This window comes from Capsicum annuum, chromosome 8 (assembly GCF_002878395.1).
Source record: "Capsicum annuum cultivar UCD-10X-F1 chromosome 8, UCD10Xv1.1, whole genome shotgun sequence".
Lineage (NCBI taxonomy): Eukaryota > Viridiplantae > Streptophyta > Magnoliopsida > Solanales > Solanaceae > Capsicum > Capsicum annuum.
Window position 1 is genome coordinate 170,052,370 of NC_061118.1, and position 24,230 is coordinate 170,076,599.

General features: G+C 36.2%; 2 protein-coding genes and 1 non-coding gene across 4 annotated transcripts; 1 reads left to right on the top strand and 2 right to left on the bottom strand.

Annotated features, from left to right (window-relative positions):
* Positions 1 to 3,942: 3,942 nt before the first annotated feature.
* On the top strand, positions 3,943 to 9,233 carry LOC107840441 (BEL1-like homeodomain protein 6). The gene is made up of 5 exons (XM_016684302.2): positions 3,943 to 4,423; positions 5,179 to 6,198; positions 7,052 to 7,431; positions 7,571 to 7,631; positions 8,353 to 9,233. The coding sequence occupies exons 2-5, from the start codon at positions 5,266 to 5,268 to the stop codon at positions 8,977 to 8,979; spliced, it is 2,001 nt and encodes a 666-aa protein (XP_016539788.1). The 5' UTR covers positions 3,943 to 4,423; positions 5,179 to 5,265; the 3' UTR covers positions 8,980 to 9,233.
* A 599-nt stretch (positions 9,234 to 9,832) lies between these two features.
* Positions 9,833 to 22,701, bottom strand: LOC107840440 (protein CHROMATIN REMODELING 35). 2 transcript variants are annotated; one of them, XM_047395163.1, is made up of 7 exons: positions 22,510 to 22,701; positions 22,017 to 22,103; positions 19,775 to 20,355; positions 17,095 to 17,286; positions 12,686 to 12,838; positions 10,187 to 11,952; positions 9,833 to 10,108 (listed from the first exon to the last, which is right to left on the bottom strand). In XM_047395163.1, the coding sequence occupies exons 2-7, from the start codon at positions 22,096 to 22,098 to the stop codon at positions 10,105 to 10,107; spliced, it is 2,778 nt and encodes a 925-aa protein (XP_047251119.1). In that variant the 5' UTR covers positions 22,099 to 22,103; positions 22,510 to 22,701; the 3' UTR covers positions 9,833 to 10,104. The 2 variants fall into 2 exon arrangements, with proteins under 2 accessions (XP_047251119.1, XP_047251120.1); XM_047395164.1 differs by having other exon boundaries at positions 22,348 to 22,654.
* LOC124886893 lies at positions 18,807 to 18,932 on the bottom strand. The gene has a single exon (XR_007044297.1). It is a non-coding gene; the product is annotated as a U6atac minor spliceosomal RNA (small nuclear RNA).
* Positions 22,702 to 24,230: the final 1,529 nt, after the last annotated feature.

The window sequence follows — 24,230 nt, forward strand, 5'->3', positions numbered from 1 at the left end:
GTATGAAAAATTTAATCCGCTTATTTGTTTTAAAAAGAAAATAAACAGTGTTGAAAATTTCAATCCACTTGCTTTAAAAAGAAAACAAACATTGTAATATGTATCTTTTCGAACTCTTCAAATAAGAGATGACCATAAATTACTAGTGCATAAAAATTTTAAGTGTTTTGTTTTTTAAAGTAAAAGTAATTAATGCTTTTATATTTGTGTAAAATTTCAATAATATAGAAGGTGTACGCTTTTGATGACATTACAAGAGTGATCTACTACTAAATCATATTATTATAAGTTTATTTTAAATCAATATATAAGACCTACTATTATTATTTGTGACAATAAAATGCTTGCATTCGATGTAATTAACGTGAATTTGCCTCTATATTAGTTATATTTTAAAGCTATTAAGGGGTCCCAATATCTCAACAAGAAGTTTGATAATCAAAAAATATAAATTACTTCTAATTAAATGAGACAAACTCCCCCAGTAGGTTATCAAAAAACACTCTTGCCTATTAATTGGGGCCACGTGTTTAATTAATTTGGTTACGTTAGGAGTATTCATATTAAGGTGGCCATGTTTTAGATATTTTTACATACATAATCCCGTTTTAGTTGACAATCAGACAATCATATCAATAATTTAACAGAAATATTACAAGACAAAGTCATAGTGGTTTTATTTAATTCTTTTTTTTATTGATTTATAATAAAGCTAAAATGCCGTCCTTTAGGCATATCTTAAGGTGCATGAATTTATATAATGATGTTTGGTCTCAACACTCAACTAACTCTACTAAATCCATTTAATTAATTACTTGTTTAAAACCTTTATCACAATAAATACGTAGATGGGGTGTGCTTCTATTGGCATTATGCATTTGTTTTTCATGTTACTTCCACTGTCTAAAAATAGTTGACATGTTTAATTTTTTTTTTACAAATTTAAATTATATAAATTTTGACCAACACTTCAATATGTTTTTGTAATTTATATTGAAAAGAAAGTTGCAACTTATTATAGTACTTTTAGATTTAGTTTTAAAATATTAAATTAATTAATCTAATTTAACTTTGAAAATTAATTAAATTGACTCTCAAAAAATAAGAAAATGACAACTATTTTGAGACGGAAGAGTATGTCATAGTGACGGGATAAAAAATTTTCAGCACATCCATCGTTTACAACAACTTATACTGCTTTTCCATGGTTAACTCAAACATTAAAGATAATATATGTATTTATAAACTATGATTAGTTGGCAATTGAATCGGTATAAACATCGGTGTTAATAAATTTTGATTAGTTAGCAATTGGATCGGTATAAACATCGGGTGTTGATAAATTTTTAGCGAGTGACACCAAATTAAGTTGCACTATTTATTAATTACCACAATAGCTAAACACAAACATTAGAGCCACGACACGATGAAATCTTTTATATAACAGTTATCCTTTCATAATAATATTTCACTACAATTAATGGGAAAGCATTTTGAAATCAAATTTTCATGTAATATTATATATTTTTTATAACAAAAATTCTTCATAACAGTTAAAAATAATTGAATAAATGACACCTTATAAAGAGGTTTTACTGTATATAAATTTTCAACTACGACAAATTTTAAGAGTAGCTGGGACACACTATTGTTCTTAGTAGGTTAGTGTTTAGATAAGGCTAAACTATGGAACTAGGTGAGGTTAAGAAGATAATTACATGATTATCTAATTGAGTACACACATCAGATTTCTTGGTTTCGTTGTCGTATCATGAATAAAAAAACAAGTGACACTAAAATTACTACTAATAATAACTCGTTGATTGTAAATATACCTGTAAAACAAGGACATAATTAAATGTACTTTGATGCAGAAAAAAGATGGTCAAAATAGAAGGCTGTGGTTATCATCATATGATGAAATGAACCACGCATGCTATAAATTAAAAACCAGAAGAATAAAATAAAAAATATTCATCTTCAATAAAAAAAAAACAAAAAAATTAAAAACTCGAGGTTTAGCGTAGGTATTTTAACGTTTATGTTGTAATTTTTTCTTCTTCAAGAACATTAGTTCAAAGTTGAAATTATTTTTACTCAATAATAAACTCTTCAGTCTTCAAACATGTTTCCCAATATTTTATCAGAATTTCAAACAGTGAAATCATTTATGGCCAAAAGAAAAAGAAAAAGAAATATAGCTTACAAATTAGTGGAGTACTATGAATTCCTTTTTGAGTTGATGATTAAAAATCACATCTAAACTATTATATATTTTTACGAATTTCACACCTTAATTATTCATTATTTTATGGAACAATTACCCGCCTAAACTATCACTCCTTTACATAGAGCACACCTAGTCGGCCTATATGCACATTTTGTCGAGTGAAATAATATTTGACTTATAAATATTCTATCATCGAATAAGAAATAGTAAAATGAAATAGGAAACAAAACTAGACATTTTCGGGTAAAAAAAGATCTCTTACCCTCGTTTAATTTGTGCATTAATAAGTATGTATATGTACCAACATGAGTTGTGGTGGAGTGTCACTTCGTTTTGTTCTTCTTTTGTACCGTCGCTTGAATGAAGACACCCGATCGGTTCGACTTTCCCAAATGCCCCCACCGGCCCTTCTTCTTTACCGATCTGAATTTTTCACGTCGTTTCAGTCGCCGTGGTCGATGAGGAAGAAAGAAATGAATGAATGTTCTTTTGGGAAAATGTATAATAATACACCTATCGTGACGAAAGCCAAAGGTGAGTCTCGTAGGTAGACGTATCGAACCGCTGCTCCAACCTTAATCAGAGGTCGAGGGTTCGACCCTGGGTATGGAGAAAACTCTGCTGGGAGCGATGTCACCTTAATGGGCCCTGCAATACGCGATCCGGATTAGTCGGGGCTCCAATACGGACGCCGGGCACCGGATGGGAAACCAAAAGAAAAAAATATGTATATGTAGTACTCTCTCCATTTAAAAAAGAATGACTACTTTTCTTTTTAATCCGTTTAAAAAAAGAATGACCCCTTTCCCTTTTTAGCAACTTTTAAATTTTAACTTTCCACATGACAACATGTTTAAGACCACAAGATTGAAGGACATTTTGGTATATATGACATATCTTTAATTTAACACCACAAGATTCAAAAGTCTTTTTTATTTTCTTAAACTCCATATCAAGCCAAATTAGGTCAATCTTTTTTAAAAAAGAGGGAGTACGTACTAGTTTTGACTTGGCATGCATGTCAAAAGTCTGACTAATATACTGTATTTATTACTTGTAAAAGAAAATGAAAATAACAATGAAATATGAATTGAGAAAAATAGCATCATATATATCAAAAGATAAAATTTAAATAACCTCCATATATTAGTTCAAAAATAATAAACAAATTTTACAAAATGGATCTTTGTTAAATGGTAAGGCTCCAAATAAATGAGACTAGAAGTTTCGAATTCAAGTTGTAGCTTTGTGCAAACAATTTTTTTTTATATGGTGTCGATCCATTTTTTAATAATCTATACATGGCACCAACTTGAAAGTCATCTATAGTTATTAAAATAGAAAGACTTTTTGCCCTCTGGTGGTTAAAATTATATATTAAAGAAAACAAATATCTTAGGGAAGTTATGTATGGTGGATATTGCAACAAAAATATATCTTCTATACATGCTTAAGCTGAGAGGAACATACAGAGGTTGTGGAGTAAGAAAACCGAAACTTAAAAAGGAAAAAAAAAACAATAAGAGAAAGAAGCTAAGGCAGGTTTAATTTTAGGTCTACGTACCAACTGGTAGTTAGAGATTGCACTTCTTAACCAAACATTAATAAAATAAAATAAAATAATAATAATTCAAGAAACTAAGAACTAACAAGTTAACAACAAATATGTTGAAGGATAAAAACCCCATTAAGGAAAAAGATAGAGATTGAAAGTGAAAGCTTATTAACTTTCCTAGCTAGGAAAGTTTCTTTTTCAGTTCTTCATACAACAACAAAAAAAAGAGAACATTTTTTGGAGCTTTCATGTAGATACAGAGAGAGAAAGAAAAGTGAATTTAGAGAGAAAGAGATGTGTACACGTGTGATATTTTGTATGGTACTGTGAAACTCTCACGTGTGAAAAATATAGATGGATAGAGAATATATGATAAGTAAGAAGAGTACTACAGGAGTGATGATTTTTTGTACTACAACTATGTAATAAAGGTTTAGTTTTTTTTATTTTTATTTCATTTTTGTGTTTGGGGTCTTTGGAGTTTCTTATTTCTTGGTCATTTTGACTTGTGTTTATGCTTTGAGAGCTAGAAAAGGAGATGCTATATTTGAGTATATAGGGATTTTCAAGAAGGAATTTTTTGGTTGATCCAAGCTTTGCTGTTCCCTATAGAAGACACAAATATTGCAGGTTTTTAGGTAAAAGATTATTATAATTACTACTACTAGTTTCTTTATTTTGACTTTGTTCATAAAACTAATGGATTCTTGTCAGTGTCCAATATAAAAGAAAAGAAATACATGATAGTAAATAGTAGTAATTCCCAATTTGATGTTTTCATGAGACTATGGTTGCTGTTGAGTTTTATTATTGAATGAGTTACAGGGTTTTATAATGTTTTGTTGTCTGCTGAGGCTTGGTGTTTTTGGAAATTACAAGCATTGAGAAAGATGGGTGCTTCAATCTGTTATTCGTTATTACTCATGTTTGAGTTGATTTCAAGAATTGTTTCTTGTACTTCAATTACCACACTATTTTGTTGTAGTTATTGTTCTTTTTCAGAATTTTTTGTCATGCTTTTTATTAGTAGTATTTTGCCGTTATTTCTTCACTTCTGATTATTTTTTTGCCATCTGCTTTGGTATGCTTTTTCTTGAGCTGAGGGGCTATCGGAAACCGTCCCTCTACCTTCCAAGGTAGGTGTAAGGTGTGCGTACATTCCACCCTCCCCAAACACTACTTGTGCGATTACACCGGTATGTCTGTTAGATCATGTAAAAGTGAAACATATATAAACATGTGCAGCAGTTGCAATACAGCTTTTGAAGTTTTACATTTATCATGTCTTTGTATCATTTTCCCTGAGGTGAATTGCCTAAGACATCAATAAGGAGTTAGTGTCATAGTGCTTGTCATTTTCTTGTCAATGAAATCTTTAACTTTCTGTTTGCAGGAAACTGTAATTGGATAATCACCTTGTATTTGAAGCTCAACAGTTATTCATATCCAAGTAAAACATTTATTGAGAAAAGTATTAAGGATGGCAACTTATTTTCCTAGTCCAAACAATCAAAGAGATGCTGAGACATTTCAATATTTAAGGCAATCTTTGCCTGATTCTTATTCAGAAGCTTCAAATGCTCCAGAAAACATGATGGTGTTCATGAACTATTCTTCTTCTGGGACATATTCAGATATGTTGGCGGGTACTTCTCAACAGCAAAACAGCTGCATAGATATCCCGCCAGTTGGAGCCACATGTTCCAACACATCACAAGAAGAAATATTGTCAAATCTTGGAGGATCGCAGATGGGAATTCAGGACTTTTCTGCATGGAGAGATAGCAGAAATGAGATGCTAGCTGTACACTCCATGGGTGCGGCTGATACTGTCCTTCAAGTTGCACAAAATGTGCCGGGTCAAGGACTATCCCTCAGTCTTGGCTCCAATATACCATCCGCAATAGGAATTTCACATGTGAGATCTCAGAATCCTAACCATGGTTTTATGTCGTTCTTGAGTCCTGCTTCATCGGTTCCTGGTGAAGGTAGTGGTGTCAATGTATCCTTCGGAGGTGATGATAATTCCCAGCCAAAACAACAAACAAATGCAGATTATTTGCCTCCGGATTATCCTGGAAGCAACTCAGATGTTATGAAAGGGTATAATTCTCCATATGGTACGTCGAGTATTGCAAGGACCATTCCCAGCTCAAAGTATTTGAAAGCAGCTCAATATTTGCTTGATGAGGTTGTTAGTGTCAGAAAGGCCATCAAGGAGCAAACTTCTAAGAAAGAGTTGAGAAAGGATTCCAGAGAGTCTGATGGGGATTCGAAAAACAAATCATCAGACCCTTCTGCAAATGGGAGTTCAAATCCTCATGAGTCCAAAAACAATCAAAGTGAACTTTCAGCTACCGAGAAACAAGAGATGCAGAACAAACTGACCAAGCTTCTGTCGATGCTGGATGAGGTATGAATCATGGAAAATAGTGTTGGGTATCAATTTTGGTGGTTTTCAAAGTTCTTGTGGCATGTCTTGCTCATTGATTTATGATTTTAAACTTTTAATTCTCTACATCACAAATTTTTACTTTCTTTATTTCCATTGATAATTGCATAAAGAAGTCAAAGTAGTGGCTGCAGTGTGTTAAGGACTTCTTCGACGGTCCACATTCATCTTTCCGGAGACTAACATGTCCAAGAGGATCTTTAACTGTGATGACATCTGCTTCTTTTGATATACTACTATGTGTACACGGAAATTACGATGAATAAAGCATCTTATCTGATGGAACTTCAACTTCCAGACAGCATTTAGAAAGCTGTCCTCAAATATATTTCCATGAATTTGGTAATACAATAGCTTAGTTTAAAGAACCACATCATAGGGACAATAATATAGAGTTAACTGTTATAACAGTATCAGTACTATATTTCCAATGAGTGGCTTCTCTAAAATGGCAAAGTTAATGATTATAAGGCATGACTAACTGCAGTATACAACCACAACAAACCCAGTGTATTCCCACATAGTGGGACTAACTGCAGTATGATACAAAATATACTCTTGGGTCCTCAGATTCAGCTGGCAATGTTGACATTGAAGGTTGCACCAAGAAAATGTTAATTCAAAAGCAGCCAGTCATTTATTTTCCTTTTTCCCCTTTCTTTTTCTGCTTGCTGCTACCTGCTAGGATGACACTAGATGTGTAGCTTGGTAGCTAATTTCAGTGGCATAAATTTGTGGAACTTTAACTATTTTGTCTCTCCTGCCATCTGTGATTTTCATAAAGTGGAACTTGAACTATGTTGTGTTGTCACAGATTGATAGAAGGTACAGACAATATTATCATCAGATGCAAATAGTGGTCTCATCATTTGATGTGGTAGCTGGAGATGGAGCAGCTAAGCCATACACAGCTCTTGCTCTCCAGACAATATCCCGGCACTTCCGTTGCTTGCGCGATGCAATCTGTGATCAGATTCGAGCATCGCGAAGAAGTCTCGGAGAGCAAGATGCTTCCGAAAACAGCAAAGCGATTGGAATATCACGCCTGCGTTTTGTGGATCAGCATATTAGACAGCAGAGAGCCCTGCAGCAGCTTGGTATGATGCAGCAACATGCCTGGAGGCCTCAGAGGGGTTTGCCTGAAACCTCTGTTTCAGTTTTGCGTGCTTGGCTCTTTGAGCACTTTCTTCATCCGTAAGTTGATTAATTGCATAGCATCTAGCAGGCTTTGTTAAACTTTTCTATAATTTGCATTGTTAGGATACTTCAGTCATCCAATTTATCCCGAAAAAGGCCTTTGATTGTCTAATTTGTAATTGTTTCTCTTTTCCAGCTACCCAAAAGATTCTGACAAAACTATGCTAGCAAGGCAAACTGGCTTAACGAGAAGTCAGGTATAAGGTCTTTCTATCTGCAAATACTAAGATATATCTTTCACTCTTTCTTGTAGGCTGTAGCCAACAAATGTCTGTTTATGTTCAAAAGACAACTCTAACAATGTCCAGAATATTTGTGAAGACTCTCTAAGACAGTGCCTATCATCAGATATTGAGAACTGGCATGCTAGAACGTGTACCTTTGTATCTGGAACATTTTCTATTGGTCTTACAGTAGTGAGTACATTTATCCTAGTTCGGACCTACAGAATTTAGGCACATGGATTAGCTGGAGCCAAATTTTTTGTTCATGCAAAGAGTGATTACACATGTTGAAACTTCATTTTTCTTACCATGAGCCACAGTAAAATGCTGAGTTTGTATAAAATCTGTAGATGTTACATTTATGGTACCAAGGACGTTCATTTCTCATGAATGATTGGTTATAACAGACTAGAAAATTTACTGAAAACGAGTTCTTAAATTGTAAGTCAACTGAATCATGCGATTCCGGTGACACAAGATTCCTTCCTGCATAAGAACAGTAACTCAAAGTTCTTAAATTTGGTCAGGAAAACTTGCATGCGCTGAACTAAGTCTATAGTTTCCTAAAATAAAAGTTCATTTGGTTCAAAAATAGCAAGCATTTGCAATCAAAAAATCATTATGCATTCGGTTCATTTGTGTGACGTTTAGTTCAGGCTCAGTATTTCGTTGATGAACTGGTGTCATGTTTCAGGTATCAAATTGGTTCATAAATGCACGGGTGCGTCTTTGGAAACCCATGGTTGAGGAAATGTACAAAGAAGAGGCTGGTGATGCTGAAATAGACTCAAATTCTTCATCAGAGATTGCCTCCCGACGTGCAACAGATGGCTCAAAAGTTGAAGAAAGAGAAGAAATGCACCAGAATGCAGCTTCAGAATTTGAGCAGTATAATAACGGCCAAATCTTGGAATCAAAATCCAACCATGAAGCTGATGTAGAAATGGAGGGAGCAAATAATGTAGAAACTCAAAGTCAATCTGGAATGGAAAATCAAAGAGATGAACCCCCGCCTACTATGGATAATTGCACCCCTTTTCAGGACGCGTTTGTTCAAAGCAACAACAGATTCTCAGAATTTGGCAGTTTTGGAAGTGGAAATGTACTACCCCATGGAGTTTCACTTACATTGGGATTGCAGCAAGGTGAAGAAAGTAACCTGCCGATGTCCATTGAGACTCATGTTAGTTATGTACCATTAAGGGCAGATGACATCTATAGTACAGCACCTCCAACTATGGTCCCCGAAACAGCAGAATTCAACTGCTTGGATTCTGGGAACAGACAACATCCATTTTGGCTCCTTCCATCTGCTACATGATTTTGTAGCATGATATGTGATGTAGAATTAAACTGCAAATTTTGAGAATATCGAAAAAGCATTCATCTTTCATCAAGTGATTAGTTTGAAGCTTATAGTAACAGTTTCATTAATCACTGTTGTAATATAGCAAAGTATTGAATGGGAGCTTCCCCTAGTTGTTAAGTCTGAAGTCTGTATAGGCATGACTGATTTTGTTGTTTTTGATAATTTGGAATTTATTATACAGCCAATTCCAACTGATTGAGATTGAAGCACAGTTGTTGCTTTTTAGTTAGAATTCGTTGTATACATTTTCTGGTCACTAGCCTCACCGTAGTCCCGTATCAGTCTCTTCTTTCTATCCATAAGCAGTAAGTTTTGAGAGCCAGCTTCACACAACCAGGTCACTCAAGAGAACTTAGCATACAACCGGTGATCCTTAAGCGTCTACAATACGCTCTAAAGATGATTCACATGCTTCCCTTCACCACACATACATATTTTGATGAACACAATCCCAATCCCAGAAGAATTTCACTAGCTATTACTGATCCACTGTTCACTGTTCGCCCCATCAAGGTTTGGGGTGTCACATACAAACGCCCTGGTTTTGTGCTCACTGTTAACCAAGGGGATTAGGGAAGATCTCATGGTGCAGATCTCTATAACTTAACCTGCTAACTAAGCTTAATCAACCACATAATTCAATTCATCGTTTCGAGGCGCAGTAGAAAATACCAATACCGAGAGGGGGAGGGGAAGTGATAGCAAAGGAACGACAGTGGAAGTGTAGCTCCACTAATTTCCTTTCAGATCTCCATCTCTAACATCTTTTATCGAATAATGCTAAAGAGGAGGCCCAACGAAGAGATTTGCACAAAACAAGAAGTCTTGGAAATGGAAAAATATTTACAATCAGTTTGAACTTTGACATAATCTGGACAAAGCTAATTGTCAGATAGTTAACATGCAGTCTGAAAATAAAACAGCATTTTCTGTCAGATTTTTTTTTTGAGATAACCGTGGTGTCCGGGCCAGCTTTTGCGCACCTCGACTAAGTCCACGATCTCTAAATCTTTCATTGGCATAATGGATCTGCCATTGGTTAGATGACCACATCTGCAATAGAGGAGCCAATCACATCTACCTGAAAAATGAAGAAAGAAATCAGAACTACTAGTCAAAATACCATAAAAAGTATTCAGTCGAAGTATTTTTCACTGACCTTTTGTACAGAGCCACCACATCTTCATTAAGACGTGATGATTCCAAGAACAAATCTTCACAGTTGTTGATATTGACAGTCTCCATCTCAAAATCGGGCTGAGCATAATTCTCACTCCACTCAAACCATAACTTTGCAATAGACTCCTTTTTGAAACAAGTTGCGTGATCTTCCTCCTCAGGTGACTCTGAGGCCACCAATCTGTAAGTATATACTTTCCTCTCCTGGCCTGGTCGGAATGCACGTCCTATTGCTTGACGGGTTACTGATGGGTTGAGATGCACATCCAATATGATAATCCGCGATGCCCCGACAAGTGATATTCCTTCACCACATGCCTTAATTGAACCAAAGAAAACACGAGCATCCTCTGAAGTGTTAAATCGCTCCATTGAAAACTCCCTGCTGTCTGAGTCTGAATCACCAGTGATCATAAATATTTCCTTTCCTAGAGTGTAACCCTTAGTACTAATAGTCAACCTCTCCAAGAATTTCAAAGGCAGGAGGTACTGGCTAAACACCAGCATTTTTTCACCTTTTGATTCGCACAGCTGCAGCAGATTCAGGTAGAACTTTGCCTTCACTCCTTCCCTACATTCCAAATTCTCTAATAGCTGATCAATCTTCTCTTCATCAACTCTATCTTTAACAGAATAGTTTCTTGAAAGGCTCTTCAATTGTGGGTGCACATACAGTGCACTTCCTTCGGCACTGATTTTGAACTTTCTCCCCAGTTTCTTAAGCTCTGCAATTTCACTTCTCTGCTTAGGATGGAGCTTTAGAAGGACAGTGTAATCAACCAATCCTGGAAGTTCGTCGAGAAAATCTCCCTTGTAATAATGAAGCACTTTTTCAGTCATTTCCCGCAGACCTAGTATGACAGCACTCTTTCTTGAGAAATTGTCATCCTTTAACAGTGTATGCTCCACCAGCTCATAAAAATCATTGTCATTACTTTTCTTCAGGAGGTTCCTTCTATTTGAGCTGGCCACTTTGCTTAGGATTGTCCTTTTAATGTTTCTGGATGTCTCCAGCTTGAGAAATTTTGGACGCACAAGGTTAAGAATGTTAAAGACCTCTTTAACATGATTTTGGTATAATGTGCCAGAAAGCACTACCTTCAGTCGTGTCTGGACCTTCTCCAGCGAAGTCAAAACATCAGTGTCTTGGTTCCGTGGAGTGTGCCCTTCATCAAGAATGAGAATTGATGGGCACTTCAGCAGAATCTCCTGACAAGCAGCTGCAGTAGCACTACCAACATTGTCGCATACAATTGTTGAGAACTGTTTATAGCCTAGAAAAAGAACACTTCTTTCCTGTGACCATTGCTTCAGAACTTCCAACTGTTGAGCTCTATTATCTGCTTTTACCGAGTAGAAGTCATAGAGGGGAATTTCATCCACCTGCCACCTCAAGAACTCCTTCTTCCATGTAGCCAAGATTCCTCTAGGTAACACAACCAAAGGCCTCGCTCTATCATTATTAGCCATGAAGCTTTGCAGGAAGCTGATTATCATGAAAGTTTTGCCAGATCCAGGGGCGTGAGCCATGATACAGCCTCCTTTATCTTTCAACAAGTTGCTAACAAGAAAATTAAATCCCTCAACTTGGTGAGATTTCATCTGTTTCCTGTGTCTCGGATGAACACAAATTTCAGTCATACCAATGTCATCAGATGAAATGAAGCCATCAGGAAGGAGTTCAGAAGGCCCTATATCCTTTACTGACCGACCTTCATAATGATATGTTCTTGTACTCCGGGCAGCCTGTTAAAAATGCAAAACTATGTCCTTGAAATTAATACACTTCGACTAAAAGACATTTAATTACGTCGATGATTTGTATTAAACCTACCCAAAATACAACCCCAGGACATTGTTATGACAGGGTCTCAGCAATGAGATAATCAAAGCTTTTGATAACTTAACCACCTCCCAGAAAATTATTGTTCAACACCCATATCACTTGTGAAAGGAACCATACAATTTCTACTTTTAGTAACAAACCGTCATCATTTCCTTCTGACATTGCAACAACAACAACAACAAACCCAGTGTATTCCCACAAAGTGTATTCCCACAAAGTGAGGTCTGGGGAGGGTAAAATGTACGCAGTCCATACCGCTACCTCCGAAGAAGTAGAGAGGCTGTTTCCTTCTGACGTTGCAGTATTTAAAAATATTAAAAGATCCATTTTCCAGTGAATGAAAATACCAAAAAAATGTGCGCTCTATGGACACAGCAGTTACTTTCAGTTCTCACCCAACATTTGTTCCCAAGTCAAATAAACATTCATCTAAGATGGCAATAAACTAGGGTGACACCAAATGACAGATGTTCCACGTCTTTAATATCAAGACCAAAAACAGTTCAGATGATCTAAAAAACAAAGAGTTAATACAGAATAATCAAGATGAATGTACTAATTTTTTTTCAAGCTTCTAAATGGTGTAAAGAACAAGATCCAAAGCAAAAGATGATCTAGGATTGAAAGCCAGACCTTCGAATACTGAAACTCTATAATGGTTTCAATGCTTCTCTTAATGACTCCACATATACGACACACATAACCAATATCATCTTTCAAGATGAAGGAATGATCACACTCGTCGTCCTCTGTATGCTCACCTGGTGAAGGTTCAGCAGCAACATCCTATTTTTACATGCAACAGAGTTCAAATATTAACATAGACTGTCTGATAGCCAGTAAAGGATCAATTTAGATACACAAATAGGCAAATGATTGACTCTGACATTCGAAGAAATACTCTCTTCAAATTGCACCTGTAAGTTTTGATGTTATCAAATGTACACACACATGTAGTTAAAAACGCCAACTGTAACGTGATTTTGTAGCTAATAAATTCCGATACAGTAAATGTTTCTAAAAGATGCCGCCAGAAAGGTACTGCAAGCAATAGTCTAGTATGAATTTAAAAGTGGATAGAAAGTATAGTGCTAATACTGGTTCAAGGTATAATGTGATCTCCGTTCAAGCTTTGCCATTTATTTTCATATTTTGACTTTTATGACTACATGCATATAATCATGAACAATTTGGCAAAAAGGTTCAGAAGAAGCAAAACTGGAAAGCATTCACTTTATGAAATAATTTATGGAAAAGGCAAAAGAAACTAACCTTTTCTTTTATTAGGTAAATAATTTTATTAACAATTGGATCATCCCCGACTGCAAGTCGTAATCCAAAAGAAGAGAACCTACATCAAAATATGGTTCTCAATAAAAGAGATCCAATCCTCTATATAAATAGGAACCTCGTAAGTACACCAATGCGCAAATGAATGAGCAAAATGGTGTTGAAAAAGGATGGGTAGCGGAAACACAAAAGTTAAGGGTGGAAACACAAAGAAACTAGAGTCATGGCACTACTTTGCAACTTTACGAAATCTTGTTCCACCCCTTCAAAAGCCCTCCTATTTCTCTCTATCCAAATAACCCACATGATTGCTAAGGGGGTGACATCCCATGCCCTTAGCTTCTCTTCCCCCTCCTACGAATCCAACTTTACAAAGCCTCCTTTACCGTGCACCCGTTGCATCTGGAGCAAATTGATGGTCACCCTCCATAACCCATTAGCCACCTTACAGTGCAATTAAAGATGATCAACATTTTTGCCTGCACTCTTACACATGAAATACCAACTTACATAAGTGATCCTCCTCTTCCTCAAATTTTCCACTGTTAATATCACACACACGGGCCACCAACCAAACAAACATACCTTCCCTTGGTGCTTAGGGATCCAAATAGAGACATGGGGAAAATCACATTCCTCTCTCACTAGTATCTTCTTATAATAAGAGCTAACAGTGAATAATCCATCATCACTCTCTCGCCACCTCCACACATCCAATAAATTGACAGGAGTATCCAAAGCATACATAAGCTTGCAAAGAAACTAACTAAAGCATATGAATAATAAGGAAAAATGTCAAAGAATCCAAAGTTAGAATTCATAGTAAACGCTGATTGTGGCATTTCTAAACAATCATGAATATTATTTCTTAATGATGTAAGGGGCTTGTTAGAAAGCTGGCAATTTGAAAGGGTGCCTAGAAGGCTGAAGCAGATATGGCTGCAGAGGGACAAGGCTTGTTTTGAAGGGCGTGGAATTCACATATATAGAGCTAAGAATAATTGTTTGTTTAGTGTATTTTTGGTGTAAAAGCACTAAAGCAGTCTGGATCAGTACATGGATTTTTTGGAGTTGTTATGAAGGAATGAATAGCAGGCTGTCTGTTTTGGTCTCTTTACATTCTCAAAGAAATACAGCAAACGCCTATGTTGCTCGAACTCTTCAAAAATGACAGCAGGTGCGTGTCGGATTTTACAAAACAGTGTATTTTTGGAGAATCCGACACGGGTGAGGCATCGAAAGTGAAGAGTTCGCGCAACATAGGTAAAGACTGAATGGAGCACCCTCAGTGCATCTGTTGCTTCATTTTCCTTGGACAATGTCAATATCAGGCCATAGAGGAGTCATCCCTACATCATACATGGGACATGGCTACAAGGCCAATTTCGTGCTGCTTGCATGCCAGGAAACGCTCATCTTAACTAACCCTAGCTTATTTTGTGCATCCTTTTTTTCCTTTCGATATGAATTTCTTTTGAAGAGGTAACTGGTTCAAGCCGTAGAAACATCATCTCTCAAAAGGTAAGAGCAAAAAGAAAGCGCTGGTACTTTTTAAATAGGATTTACAAGAGGTATTGCATTCCCACACAATCCTGTGGATGGCAGGAACTTAAAAAACAAACTTATATCGTATACTACCTTCATTTTAATCTATACAACAAAATTTGAAAGAGCACGGAGTTCAGGAAAGTCGAAAGAAGGGTAGACTTTTGAAACTTTTGGTCATAAAAGAGTGTCATTAAGGATAAAGTGAAAAGTGTAAGTGAAATTGTTTCCAAATTTAGAAAGCTATCATTCTTCCTCGGACGGACTAAAGAGGAAATGTTGCCACATAAACTAGCATCTGGAGAGTACATACTTGGATTTTCATAAAGAAATTTTTGTAATTCATAATTTCTCGGCTCGTCAATTGAGATTGCATCATCTCACCATCACTCTGGGAGGAAGTAATGAAGCTTTCTCCTTCACAATTATCCAATTGTTCGACAAAAACTCCTCCACACCCAACCTGCTCCCTTTCAAACCTCTCACACTTTGTTTACCTTTCTTTTCTAATAAGTCAGAGTAAATGGCCATTAAACTGCAAGTGCAAGCCCCCACCCCAGATTCACAAGTCAAGTGCTTTGCACTAGGACTCCAAGAAGCTACTGTCCAACAAATCTTAATGCCAACACTGAAACAATTTGAGAAAAACAAAACTCGAAACAATTTGTAGAACAATGCTTTACATGCTTCGGTCCAAATTGAAGCTTCATTGAAGCAATTTGACAAAAACAAAATTTAAAACAATTCATAGAATAATGCTTTACATGTTTGGGCCAAATTAATGCTTCATGTTTGTCTTTTTCTTTCATGAACGTGGTGTCCAGGCCAGCTTGCTCACAGCACACCCCTCTACTAATTCCACGGGATACCTACTACCTACCCACCAGCATAGGTTCAGAGTAACTCTATCCAACCACCTAGTGTTTTTTGCCTACGCTGGGAATCAAACGTGACATCTCATGGTTCTCAACCCACTTCGTTGACCACTAAGTCGCCCCCTTGGGTGATTGCTTCGCATTTGTCTTTGATATGCTTGATTCTAACATTTCTTTCCATTCATGTTTTCATGAACTTCTCTTGACAGGTATTCTCAAACCAACAGAATAGAAAGTGGGCATCTTTTTACTCTATAAGAAGGCCAGCATCAGCCATCAAGTTTGCTCCAAAATTGATTTGATGAAAAATTACAGAATAGGCCACAGCTTTTAAGGGTTTCCTTCTGCATTTCACCAATTTCCTTTTATGAGTAAAGTCCAACTAACTTATGTAGTCAGTGCTACAACGATCATAGATTTGCCCAACTTACTGCATAACATAACACTCATTACAAATGATATGTTCACGACTCCTAAACTACCAATCGTAAATATCAATAATTTCTTATAGTTGAATAAAAGGGAAGACTGGTGCACAAAGCATCCCTTGTTAGCCGGGGCCGAGGAAAGGCCTCACCCCAAGGGGTGTGATGTAGACAGCCTAACATACCCTAATGCAAGCATTAGTGACTGCTTCCATGGTTCAAACACGTGATCTGTAGGTGTCACGGAGACAATTAAATAAGGAACTAATTTCCATTCGACCTAGAAATAAGCAGGTTTTAGTTGAAAAACTATTCTGCCTCTACGTCTTTCTGAGCAAAGTCAATCCTGCTCCACTACATGGTCTTCTCTTGTATATTCCCACAACCTAGTGATTAGTTGCAAAACTTTTAATTCTTCTTATCCATCATCCCAACTAATACACACAATAATTAGTATTCCAGCACGCATTTCATAAATCACATCATCATAGTGAGTGCCAGCAGCTCCATCCTGTGTCTTTTAACGGCTAAACATTTCTTAATCCTCTTTACCCCTCAAAAGGAAAAAAAAAATGAAAATCCCAAAGTGCACGGATACGACAATGAGGGAACATTTTAGCATACAGAACAAACCTTTGAAGGTTGAAATGATTACAAAAGCTTTTCAGATCAAGTGATATGTCTATAAAAAATTGCATGCTCGGACTTAAAAGTTAGCTGATAAACTAGAATTATCTGCCAAGAGAAGTATGAATTCTGTCCTGATCTGCTACACGCTATCAAAACGCACTTAAATCTCACATATATAGCGGCAAGAATGTAGCAAAAAGGAGAGTTTTCAGGGGTGTAGGGTCAAAATTACAGAAGCTCTAATTGTGGAGCTAAATACAATATCAAATAAATGTACCTTTGCGAATTCGAGAGCAAATGACATCTCATTCCATATCTCTGTCAAACCTTCATCAGGCTGCTCGACACCATCATCAATCTCATCATCATCTTCCACACCGAGATAAACACCTTTATCTTTCTCTATTTTAGTCTCCCCAACAAGACTTACAGCTTCTATCGAAGTCTGTGTTTCGGCGTAATCCCTGCCCTGCATTATTCAGTAAGGTTAGCAACGAAGCATAAGAAATCTGACTGGATAAAAATGATGCAAGATAGCTTGGATCAGTCATAAACAACAACAACAACAACATACCCAGTGAATTCCCACTTAGTGGGGTCTGGGGAGGGTAGAGTGTACGCAGTCTATACCACTACCTAAGGTGAAGTAGATAGGTTGTTTCCGATAGACCCCCGGCTTAGAATCAATAACAATATAGCAGACACAATACATAAATGCATATAAACTTGTACAGTATGCAAAATGAACTAACAACGCTAGCCACAAGATAATACTAAAACTATAAATCTGAAACCATAGACAACACTCAACACCTACGAACAAGGGATCAGTCATAAACAAAATACATAAAACAAGATGGTGTTGCATTTTTGTTGGACTGGCCCTCAAGAATCTGTAATATCATTATTGAGGGGAGGAGAAAAGAACAGTAATGAACTGAACATGTCAAAGTGTCCTAGAATCCCTTCTGAAAGGGAGAAGGATCTCAAGTTAAAGCTGATTCCCATATATAATGCAGTTCTAGGAGCAGGCAGAGCAAAAAGGTAAAGAATTAAAAATCAACTGTTTTGTGGTGATAACCCTTTGAAGTTCAACTTCCACGCCTGCTCGTTGCTATGACAGGAATAATGAGGTATTGGGGTGCGAGAGGGAGAAGAGGAGTAATGATCACTTGTGTTGTGGGATGAGAAAAAATACATAAATCACACCCTAATATTGTGAGAAGTCATCATATGAGTAGGAGAAATGATGGAAAATTTTCAGCCCAATCTTGTTACTAGATGTTATTGAAACAAGATGAACCTGACGCAGCAACTGGCCTTGGAATCTAAATTGGAAAACACTAGTTCCGCCCAAAGTGATTTGTTTTTGGTGGGTTGCAGCTTAGACTCTTGTATATCCCAAGATAATTACAAAGAAGTGGTTTAACTTACTTAACAGATGTGCTATGTCTGAACAGCCTGTGTAATCAGTAAGTCATCACTGCAATTTGGCCTGGCCAGTGTTATTAAAAGCAATGACGCGCTCGCTTAAAGCACGAAGCAAAGAACCAGGCTATCGCTTTTCTGCCTTGAAATGAGGCTATGGTGAAAAGGCAAGCGAGAAGTGAGCGCGAGAAAATAGTAAAAGCAAGAAAAAGCTCGCTTAAACAAGGTTAGCTTAACTAGGTTTCCTTTTTCTTTATTTTGTAATAAACACTAGTTTAACATGTTCTAACATTTTTGTACTAAATATTTAGTTGAAAAAAAGTTTGCGCTTAGCTTCACGCTTCTCCCTTGCTTTTTCCCACTTCTCGCTTTCCAAAACACTGGGCCTGGCAAATATGGAATATGTTCTTTAATCTTAATGGAGCTCAGCGGGTGATGCCTAGGAATGTGGAGCAACTGCTTTGTAGCTAAAATGGACAGAAGATTAAGAAGAGATTTAAACGAGTATGGAATAATATTGCGTTGTGTGTATTCTGGCTACTTTTTTTTTTTTTGAGAATGCAAAAATTGGGGTAATATCCACAAAAGTGGGAAGCCTTAACCGGATGTGTGGTAACAGGTAAAGCTCAAAGGTTGTTCCCGTCCCTGTCGGGGGAAATGCCAACCATCTCTCCTTTTTACGAACACTATTGTGGCTATATGCTTATAATAGAGTGAAGATTTTTGAATGGTTAAATATTGGGATTGCATTTCTCATGTTACATTAAAATGTAAGGAAAGATGAATTGATATATGTGATATCCTTGAACTTATGGACCCCTTGAGGCTTAGAAGGAGCATGTAATTTGCACCAAGATCTTTTGTACAAGTCCAGTAACTCGTTGGTACTGTTTATTAAATAAAATTTACCTTTCACTAAAATCAAGTCTGTGACTAGGTGTAAATATCAAAGAGTACCAGTTTTTAAGAAATCATTTCCTGAACTCCAGATCACAGAGAACAAGAACAAAACTCAGCATTCATCACCAAGAAATCATAATGATCAGGTGTTCATCAGACTTGTTTGTACAGCAGTATTTAGCAAATGCCCTCTCACAGCCAGTATCAGCACTTTTATCCTTACATGACCACCACAATGTAGGGGGAAATACGCAATGTAAATAGCAACTGAATTTATTGAGACAGGAAACATCGACACACAATTCAACACAGCTTACCTTTAACATGCTGTCTCCGACAGACAAAAGAGTGTCTGACAAAGTTCCCAACAATCCTATATTAACACAACTCACACATTTTGCAGACATATTTTGAATTCTTTTTGGATAAAATGCAAGATATATGGTGATAAATTGATCTATCTCATGCATCACACTGGATTGCCTAAATTTCAAATCTTTATGCACACATATGACATATACGTATTTTCAAACTTCCTATTCCTTGCATAGCCTAAAAATGCTGCATATTCATATTCAATCATGAGCATAACTCAACAAGTAGGATTTAACATTCTGGAATGTACTTACCATAAAATCCTTAATTTGGAAGTCAAGAACAGCATTCTTTAAGGGCAACGCCTGGAATGGAGAAATAGGATTCTTCTGAGAATGCATCCCCTGAGATGGAGAAATAATCTCCTTCTGAGTGTCTTCATCATCTGAATCAATAATAACCAACAGCCCAGCTGAAGGTCCAAAACATGCAGAAGGAATCATTGGCCCTGAAGCAATATTCTCAGCTTCCTGCCCGTCATCTAGGTCAATCACATCGAGGGAAGGCTGATTTCCCTTGAAAGTCCCTTCACTCTCCCTTTCCAATTCCAAGACTTTGTAGGGGAGTGAATGGTCACTTGCATAATAAGAGTCCACTAACTTCATTCGCCGCGCAATAAGGTCCTCAATCTCTCGGGTGACACTTCCAAACTTCCCGGAGTCTAACACTTCACGCAAATTAGGAATTGTAAAAGGATCAGAGCGGTTGAAAACTCTTGAAGACACCTTCGCATTTTCATGGTCGCATTCTTCCCGCCAACTAGTTGCAGCAGTAGGGCTACTCTGGTTTTTACTTTCGTCAAATTTCATCTTTTTTATCCCCTTGGGAAATAAATCTGTTTCACAATAAAAGTTTAATCACAAGGCATGAGAATAGAAGACAGGATGACAACGGAATATATGACAAGGTGGGGTAAGGTCTGTGTACATCCTACCTCGGAAGATCCCACTTGTGGGATTGCACTGGGTTTGTTGTTGTTGTTGTTGTTGACATGCATGAATAATCGGAATTCAACTGCATTACTCACTAGAATTTTTTCATACAAATGGGACTAACTATTCTACTTGTATTGTACTTCATTCCTTTTAGGATTGTGCCAAAATGAAGTCCACCTCTTTAAAGGATGATCTTAACGTGTTTTGTAACTTAAAAGTTTAAAGGGATGCACAGTAACATTCTTACTCCTTCATTCCGAATTAAACATCCACCTTTTACAGCTTATGCGAAAAATAATATCCACTTTGTAAACAGAACTTAAAATATTGCTTTAATCTTCTCCATACAACTACTTCTCTCATTTGCTAAACAAATACAAATAATTTAATTTTTCAACTCTTCACTCAACCTCTAGGCAATCAGCAGCAACAACAACAAAAACATACCCAATCTAATCCCACAAATGGAGTTTGGAGAGTGTACTATGTACACATCCCTTACCCCTACATTGGAAGGTATAGCGGTTGTTTGTGATAAATCCTCGACTCAAGGAAAAGCATTTCGAAAAAGAAAAAATCTCTAGGCAAAGTCAAATTTAAAAAGTTCAATTTGAACAAGTGAAGAACATAACTTAACCTCCATTATGCTCCCAAAAGACTAAGTCAAAATTATGGGGCACAAAACCTATGTTGCTCGCACTCCTCAAAAGTTCCATGGTTGTGTGTGTCAGATCGTCCAAAAATGTGTCAAATGCTTCAAAAGTAGTGCATCTTCTGTGGACCCGAGATGAGTGTGGCAGCATTTTGGAGAGTTCGAGCAGCATAGCACAGACACATACCTAATACTCCTATTAGAACAACTATTGTTTTCTAGTCCTTTCCTACTAATCATGTCATGTCAAACTATGACAATTCTTGTTTTCTAGCTCTTTCCTACTAATCATGTCATTTCAACTATGTACAGAATTGGGATGGAAGTAGTATTGCTTAAACACTTCCCCACTAAACTCAATGTAAAATTAAGTCAAATTATTTACTCTTAAGGAAGTCTCTGTCTATGTAAGATGCCTGTAGATTTTGCTCTTGGTCCAGATAAAGGAGAGGGTTATGGTGAGTTGACGACTTGTGTAAAAGTGGCGAAACTAAGATGAATGATCGATTGAATACAGACCTATCGCAAAATAGATATTGACGATTGATCTAACTATAACAAAGGTGCAAGACAAACTACAACAACAACATATCCAGATACGGGTCTGGCGAGGGTAGAGTGCATGCAAACCTCACCGGTAAATTGGACGTAGATAGGTTGCTTCCTATAGACCCTCGGACTCAAGAAAAACAGTCCAAGGCAGTCCCAACAAAAAGGTAGTAACAGAAGTACGAGAAATAACAAACTAAAACAAAACTTTGCAGACTAACAGAACGGTAACTGCAGCAAAACAATACCACAATAGAGATACAATAAACAACGACTACTAAATGCCACACAGTAAGTACATAGAAAGACCCCCTTACACACACATTGGGTATCCCGGAGACAAAAAAGAGGGGAATCTACCTCTGGGGCTATACGGCTGTAACCTTTTCGCCATTGGGTTAGCATAATTCCCCCGCCATCCGTCAGTTGCTAAGTCCATCATTATCACTGTAATTCAACAAAAGAAGACAAAAGATCAACACAATGTCCTTAATTAGTTCAAACTGAAAAGAACACATGCATGACAATGTCAACACAAAGAGAACATCCCCACCCACACCAATCGCTCCATGATCAAAACCCCATCACAACCCATCCGTCTAACTTACTTTTATCAACTATTATATCCGTTTTAAAATAAAAAAATCACTCACTATTTATATCAATTCAAACAACAACAACAAAAACATACCAGTAAAATCTCACAAGTGGGTTCGGAGAAGGTAAAGTGTACGGAAAAAGGGTTACACGAAAGCCGACTCGAACACTATAATTATAATTATAATAAAGGGTTTTGCAAAAAAGAGAAACTGATTCAGAATCAATTGAAAATAAATTAAAAAACTGAACAAACCTGGAGAGAGTTGTTGGCACTTTGTTGAAAATGGTGCCGTCGACTCGCCCCACACTCCCACACCTTTCTTTTCTTCTTTCTTTTTTTTAGGTTCCTATTCCTACTTGTGTACTGTGGTTAACTTGTTCTAATTCTTTCTCACTAGGCGGGTAGGGGTTAATCATAAATTATCGAAAATTGAATTGTCAATTGAAGTGAAGGCATAAATTAATGAAAATTGAATTATCAATCGAAATAAAATAAATTTATGATACATTTAAATTTCAAAAATTAAATTATCAATTGAAATGAAGACATAAATTAATGAAAATTGAATTATCAATACAAATGAAATGAATTTATGATACAGTTAAATTTTAAAAATTAAATTATCAATTGAAGTGAATGAATTTATGATACAGTTAAATTTCGTTACAACGGTTATTCATTATATAACGATGCTTTACTATAACAATCTAATTTCTTTTTTATATAGATGTGTTATTCGAGTCAATTTTCACGCGTCTTAATTAAATTTGTGAGATACTTATAATCTTCGACAACATACATTAAGTATTCTTTTAAAATCGATCTTTCGTTCACTTCTTTGTGATAGTATTCTACTTATAACACTAATGACATACATTGTATCAGTATACGCTTTGTAAAATTATTTATCTATAATAATCGTATTCAACTGTTATGTAATCATATTTTATATAAAAAATATATATATATACTATTCATAAAATAAAATATTAAAATATTTATGATAGTAATTATTAATGTCATGCTCAACTTCAATTATAAGTATAAATATCTAAAAAAAATTATATTTAAATAGTGTGATCAATTATGATAAGGGAAAAGGCATTGTTTTTATCTCAAACTATACAAGAAAAGTCGAAGTTACACCTAAACTATACTAGCGACCTTTACACACCTAAACTATAAAAAAATTATACTATTACCTCCCTGCGACACCCATGCCCAATTTTAATGAATGGAGTGTACTCCACTCGCCCAATGCTGATGACACGTGTTAATCTAATCTTTTATTTAATTAATAAATAGCCCTTGTGATTAAAAATAAATAATCAAGAAAATTCATTAACTCAACAACTCCACCTTCTTCACTTATTCTCTGCTTCACTTTCCCTTCAAATAATCAAGCAAATTCAACAAGAAAATTTCGATGGAAGAAAATATTCAACAATTCACCATTAAAAATCTGAAATTGTTGAATTGTTTACTTATTCTCTACTTCACTTTCCCTTCAAATCCACCTTTTTTTTCACTTTTTCTCTTCATCAACAACTTCTCCTTCTTTTTCTCGCTTAATCAAATAATGCAAATCTTGTATCAAGCCAAACTCGTTGTCAGTGGGCCTTTTCACCTTCAGCAGACCCGAAATGCAAGCGTTTGGATAATGCTAATAAGGTTTTTGAGTTAATGTAGGTGAAAGATGTGGTTTCTTGAAACGCGTGGGTAATTGGGTGTTCTCAAATTGGACGATTTGACGAATTGAAAGTTACACCATAGATTGGAGATGAAAGATGTGGTATTCTCATAAATCTATGGTGTAACAAATCACACCATAGATTTCTTGGTCGGCTTTGGGCTTTGGGTATTCTCAGATTCGTCAATTAATGGAGGATTTGACGAATTGAATGTTGTAATATGGAGTGCTATGATTTCGGGGTATGCACAGGGGGATTGACAATTGTGATTTCGATGGTAAT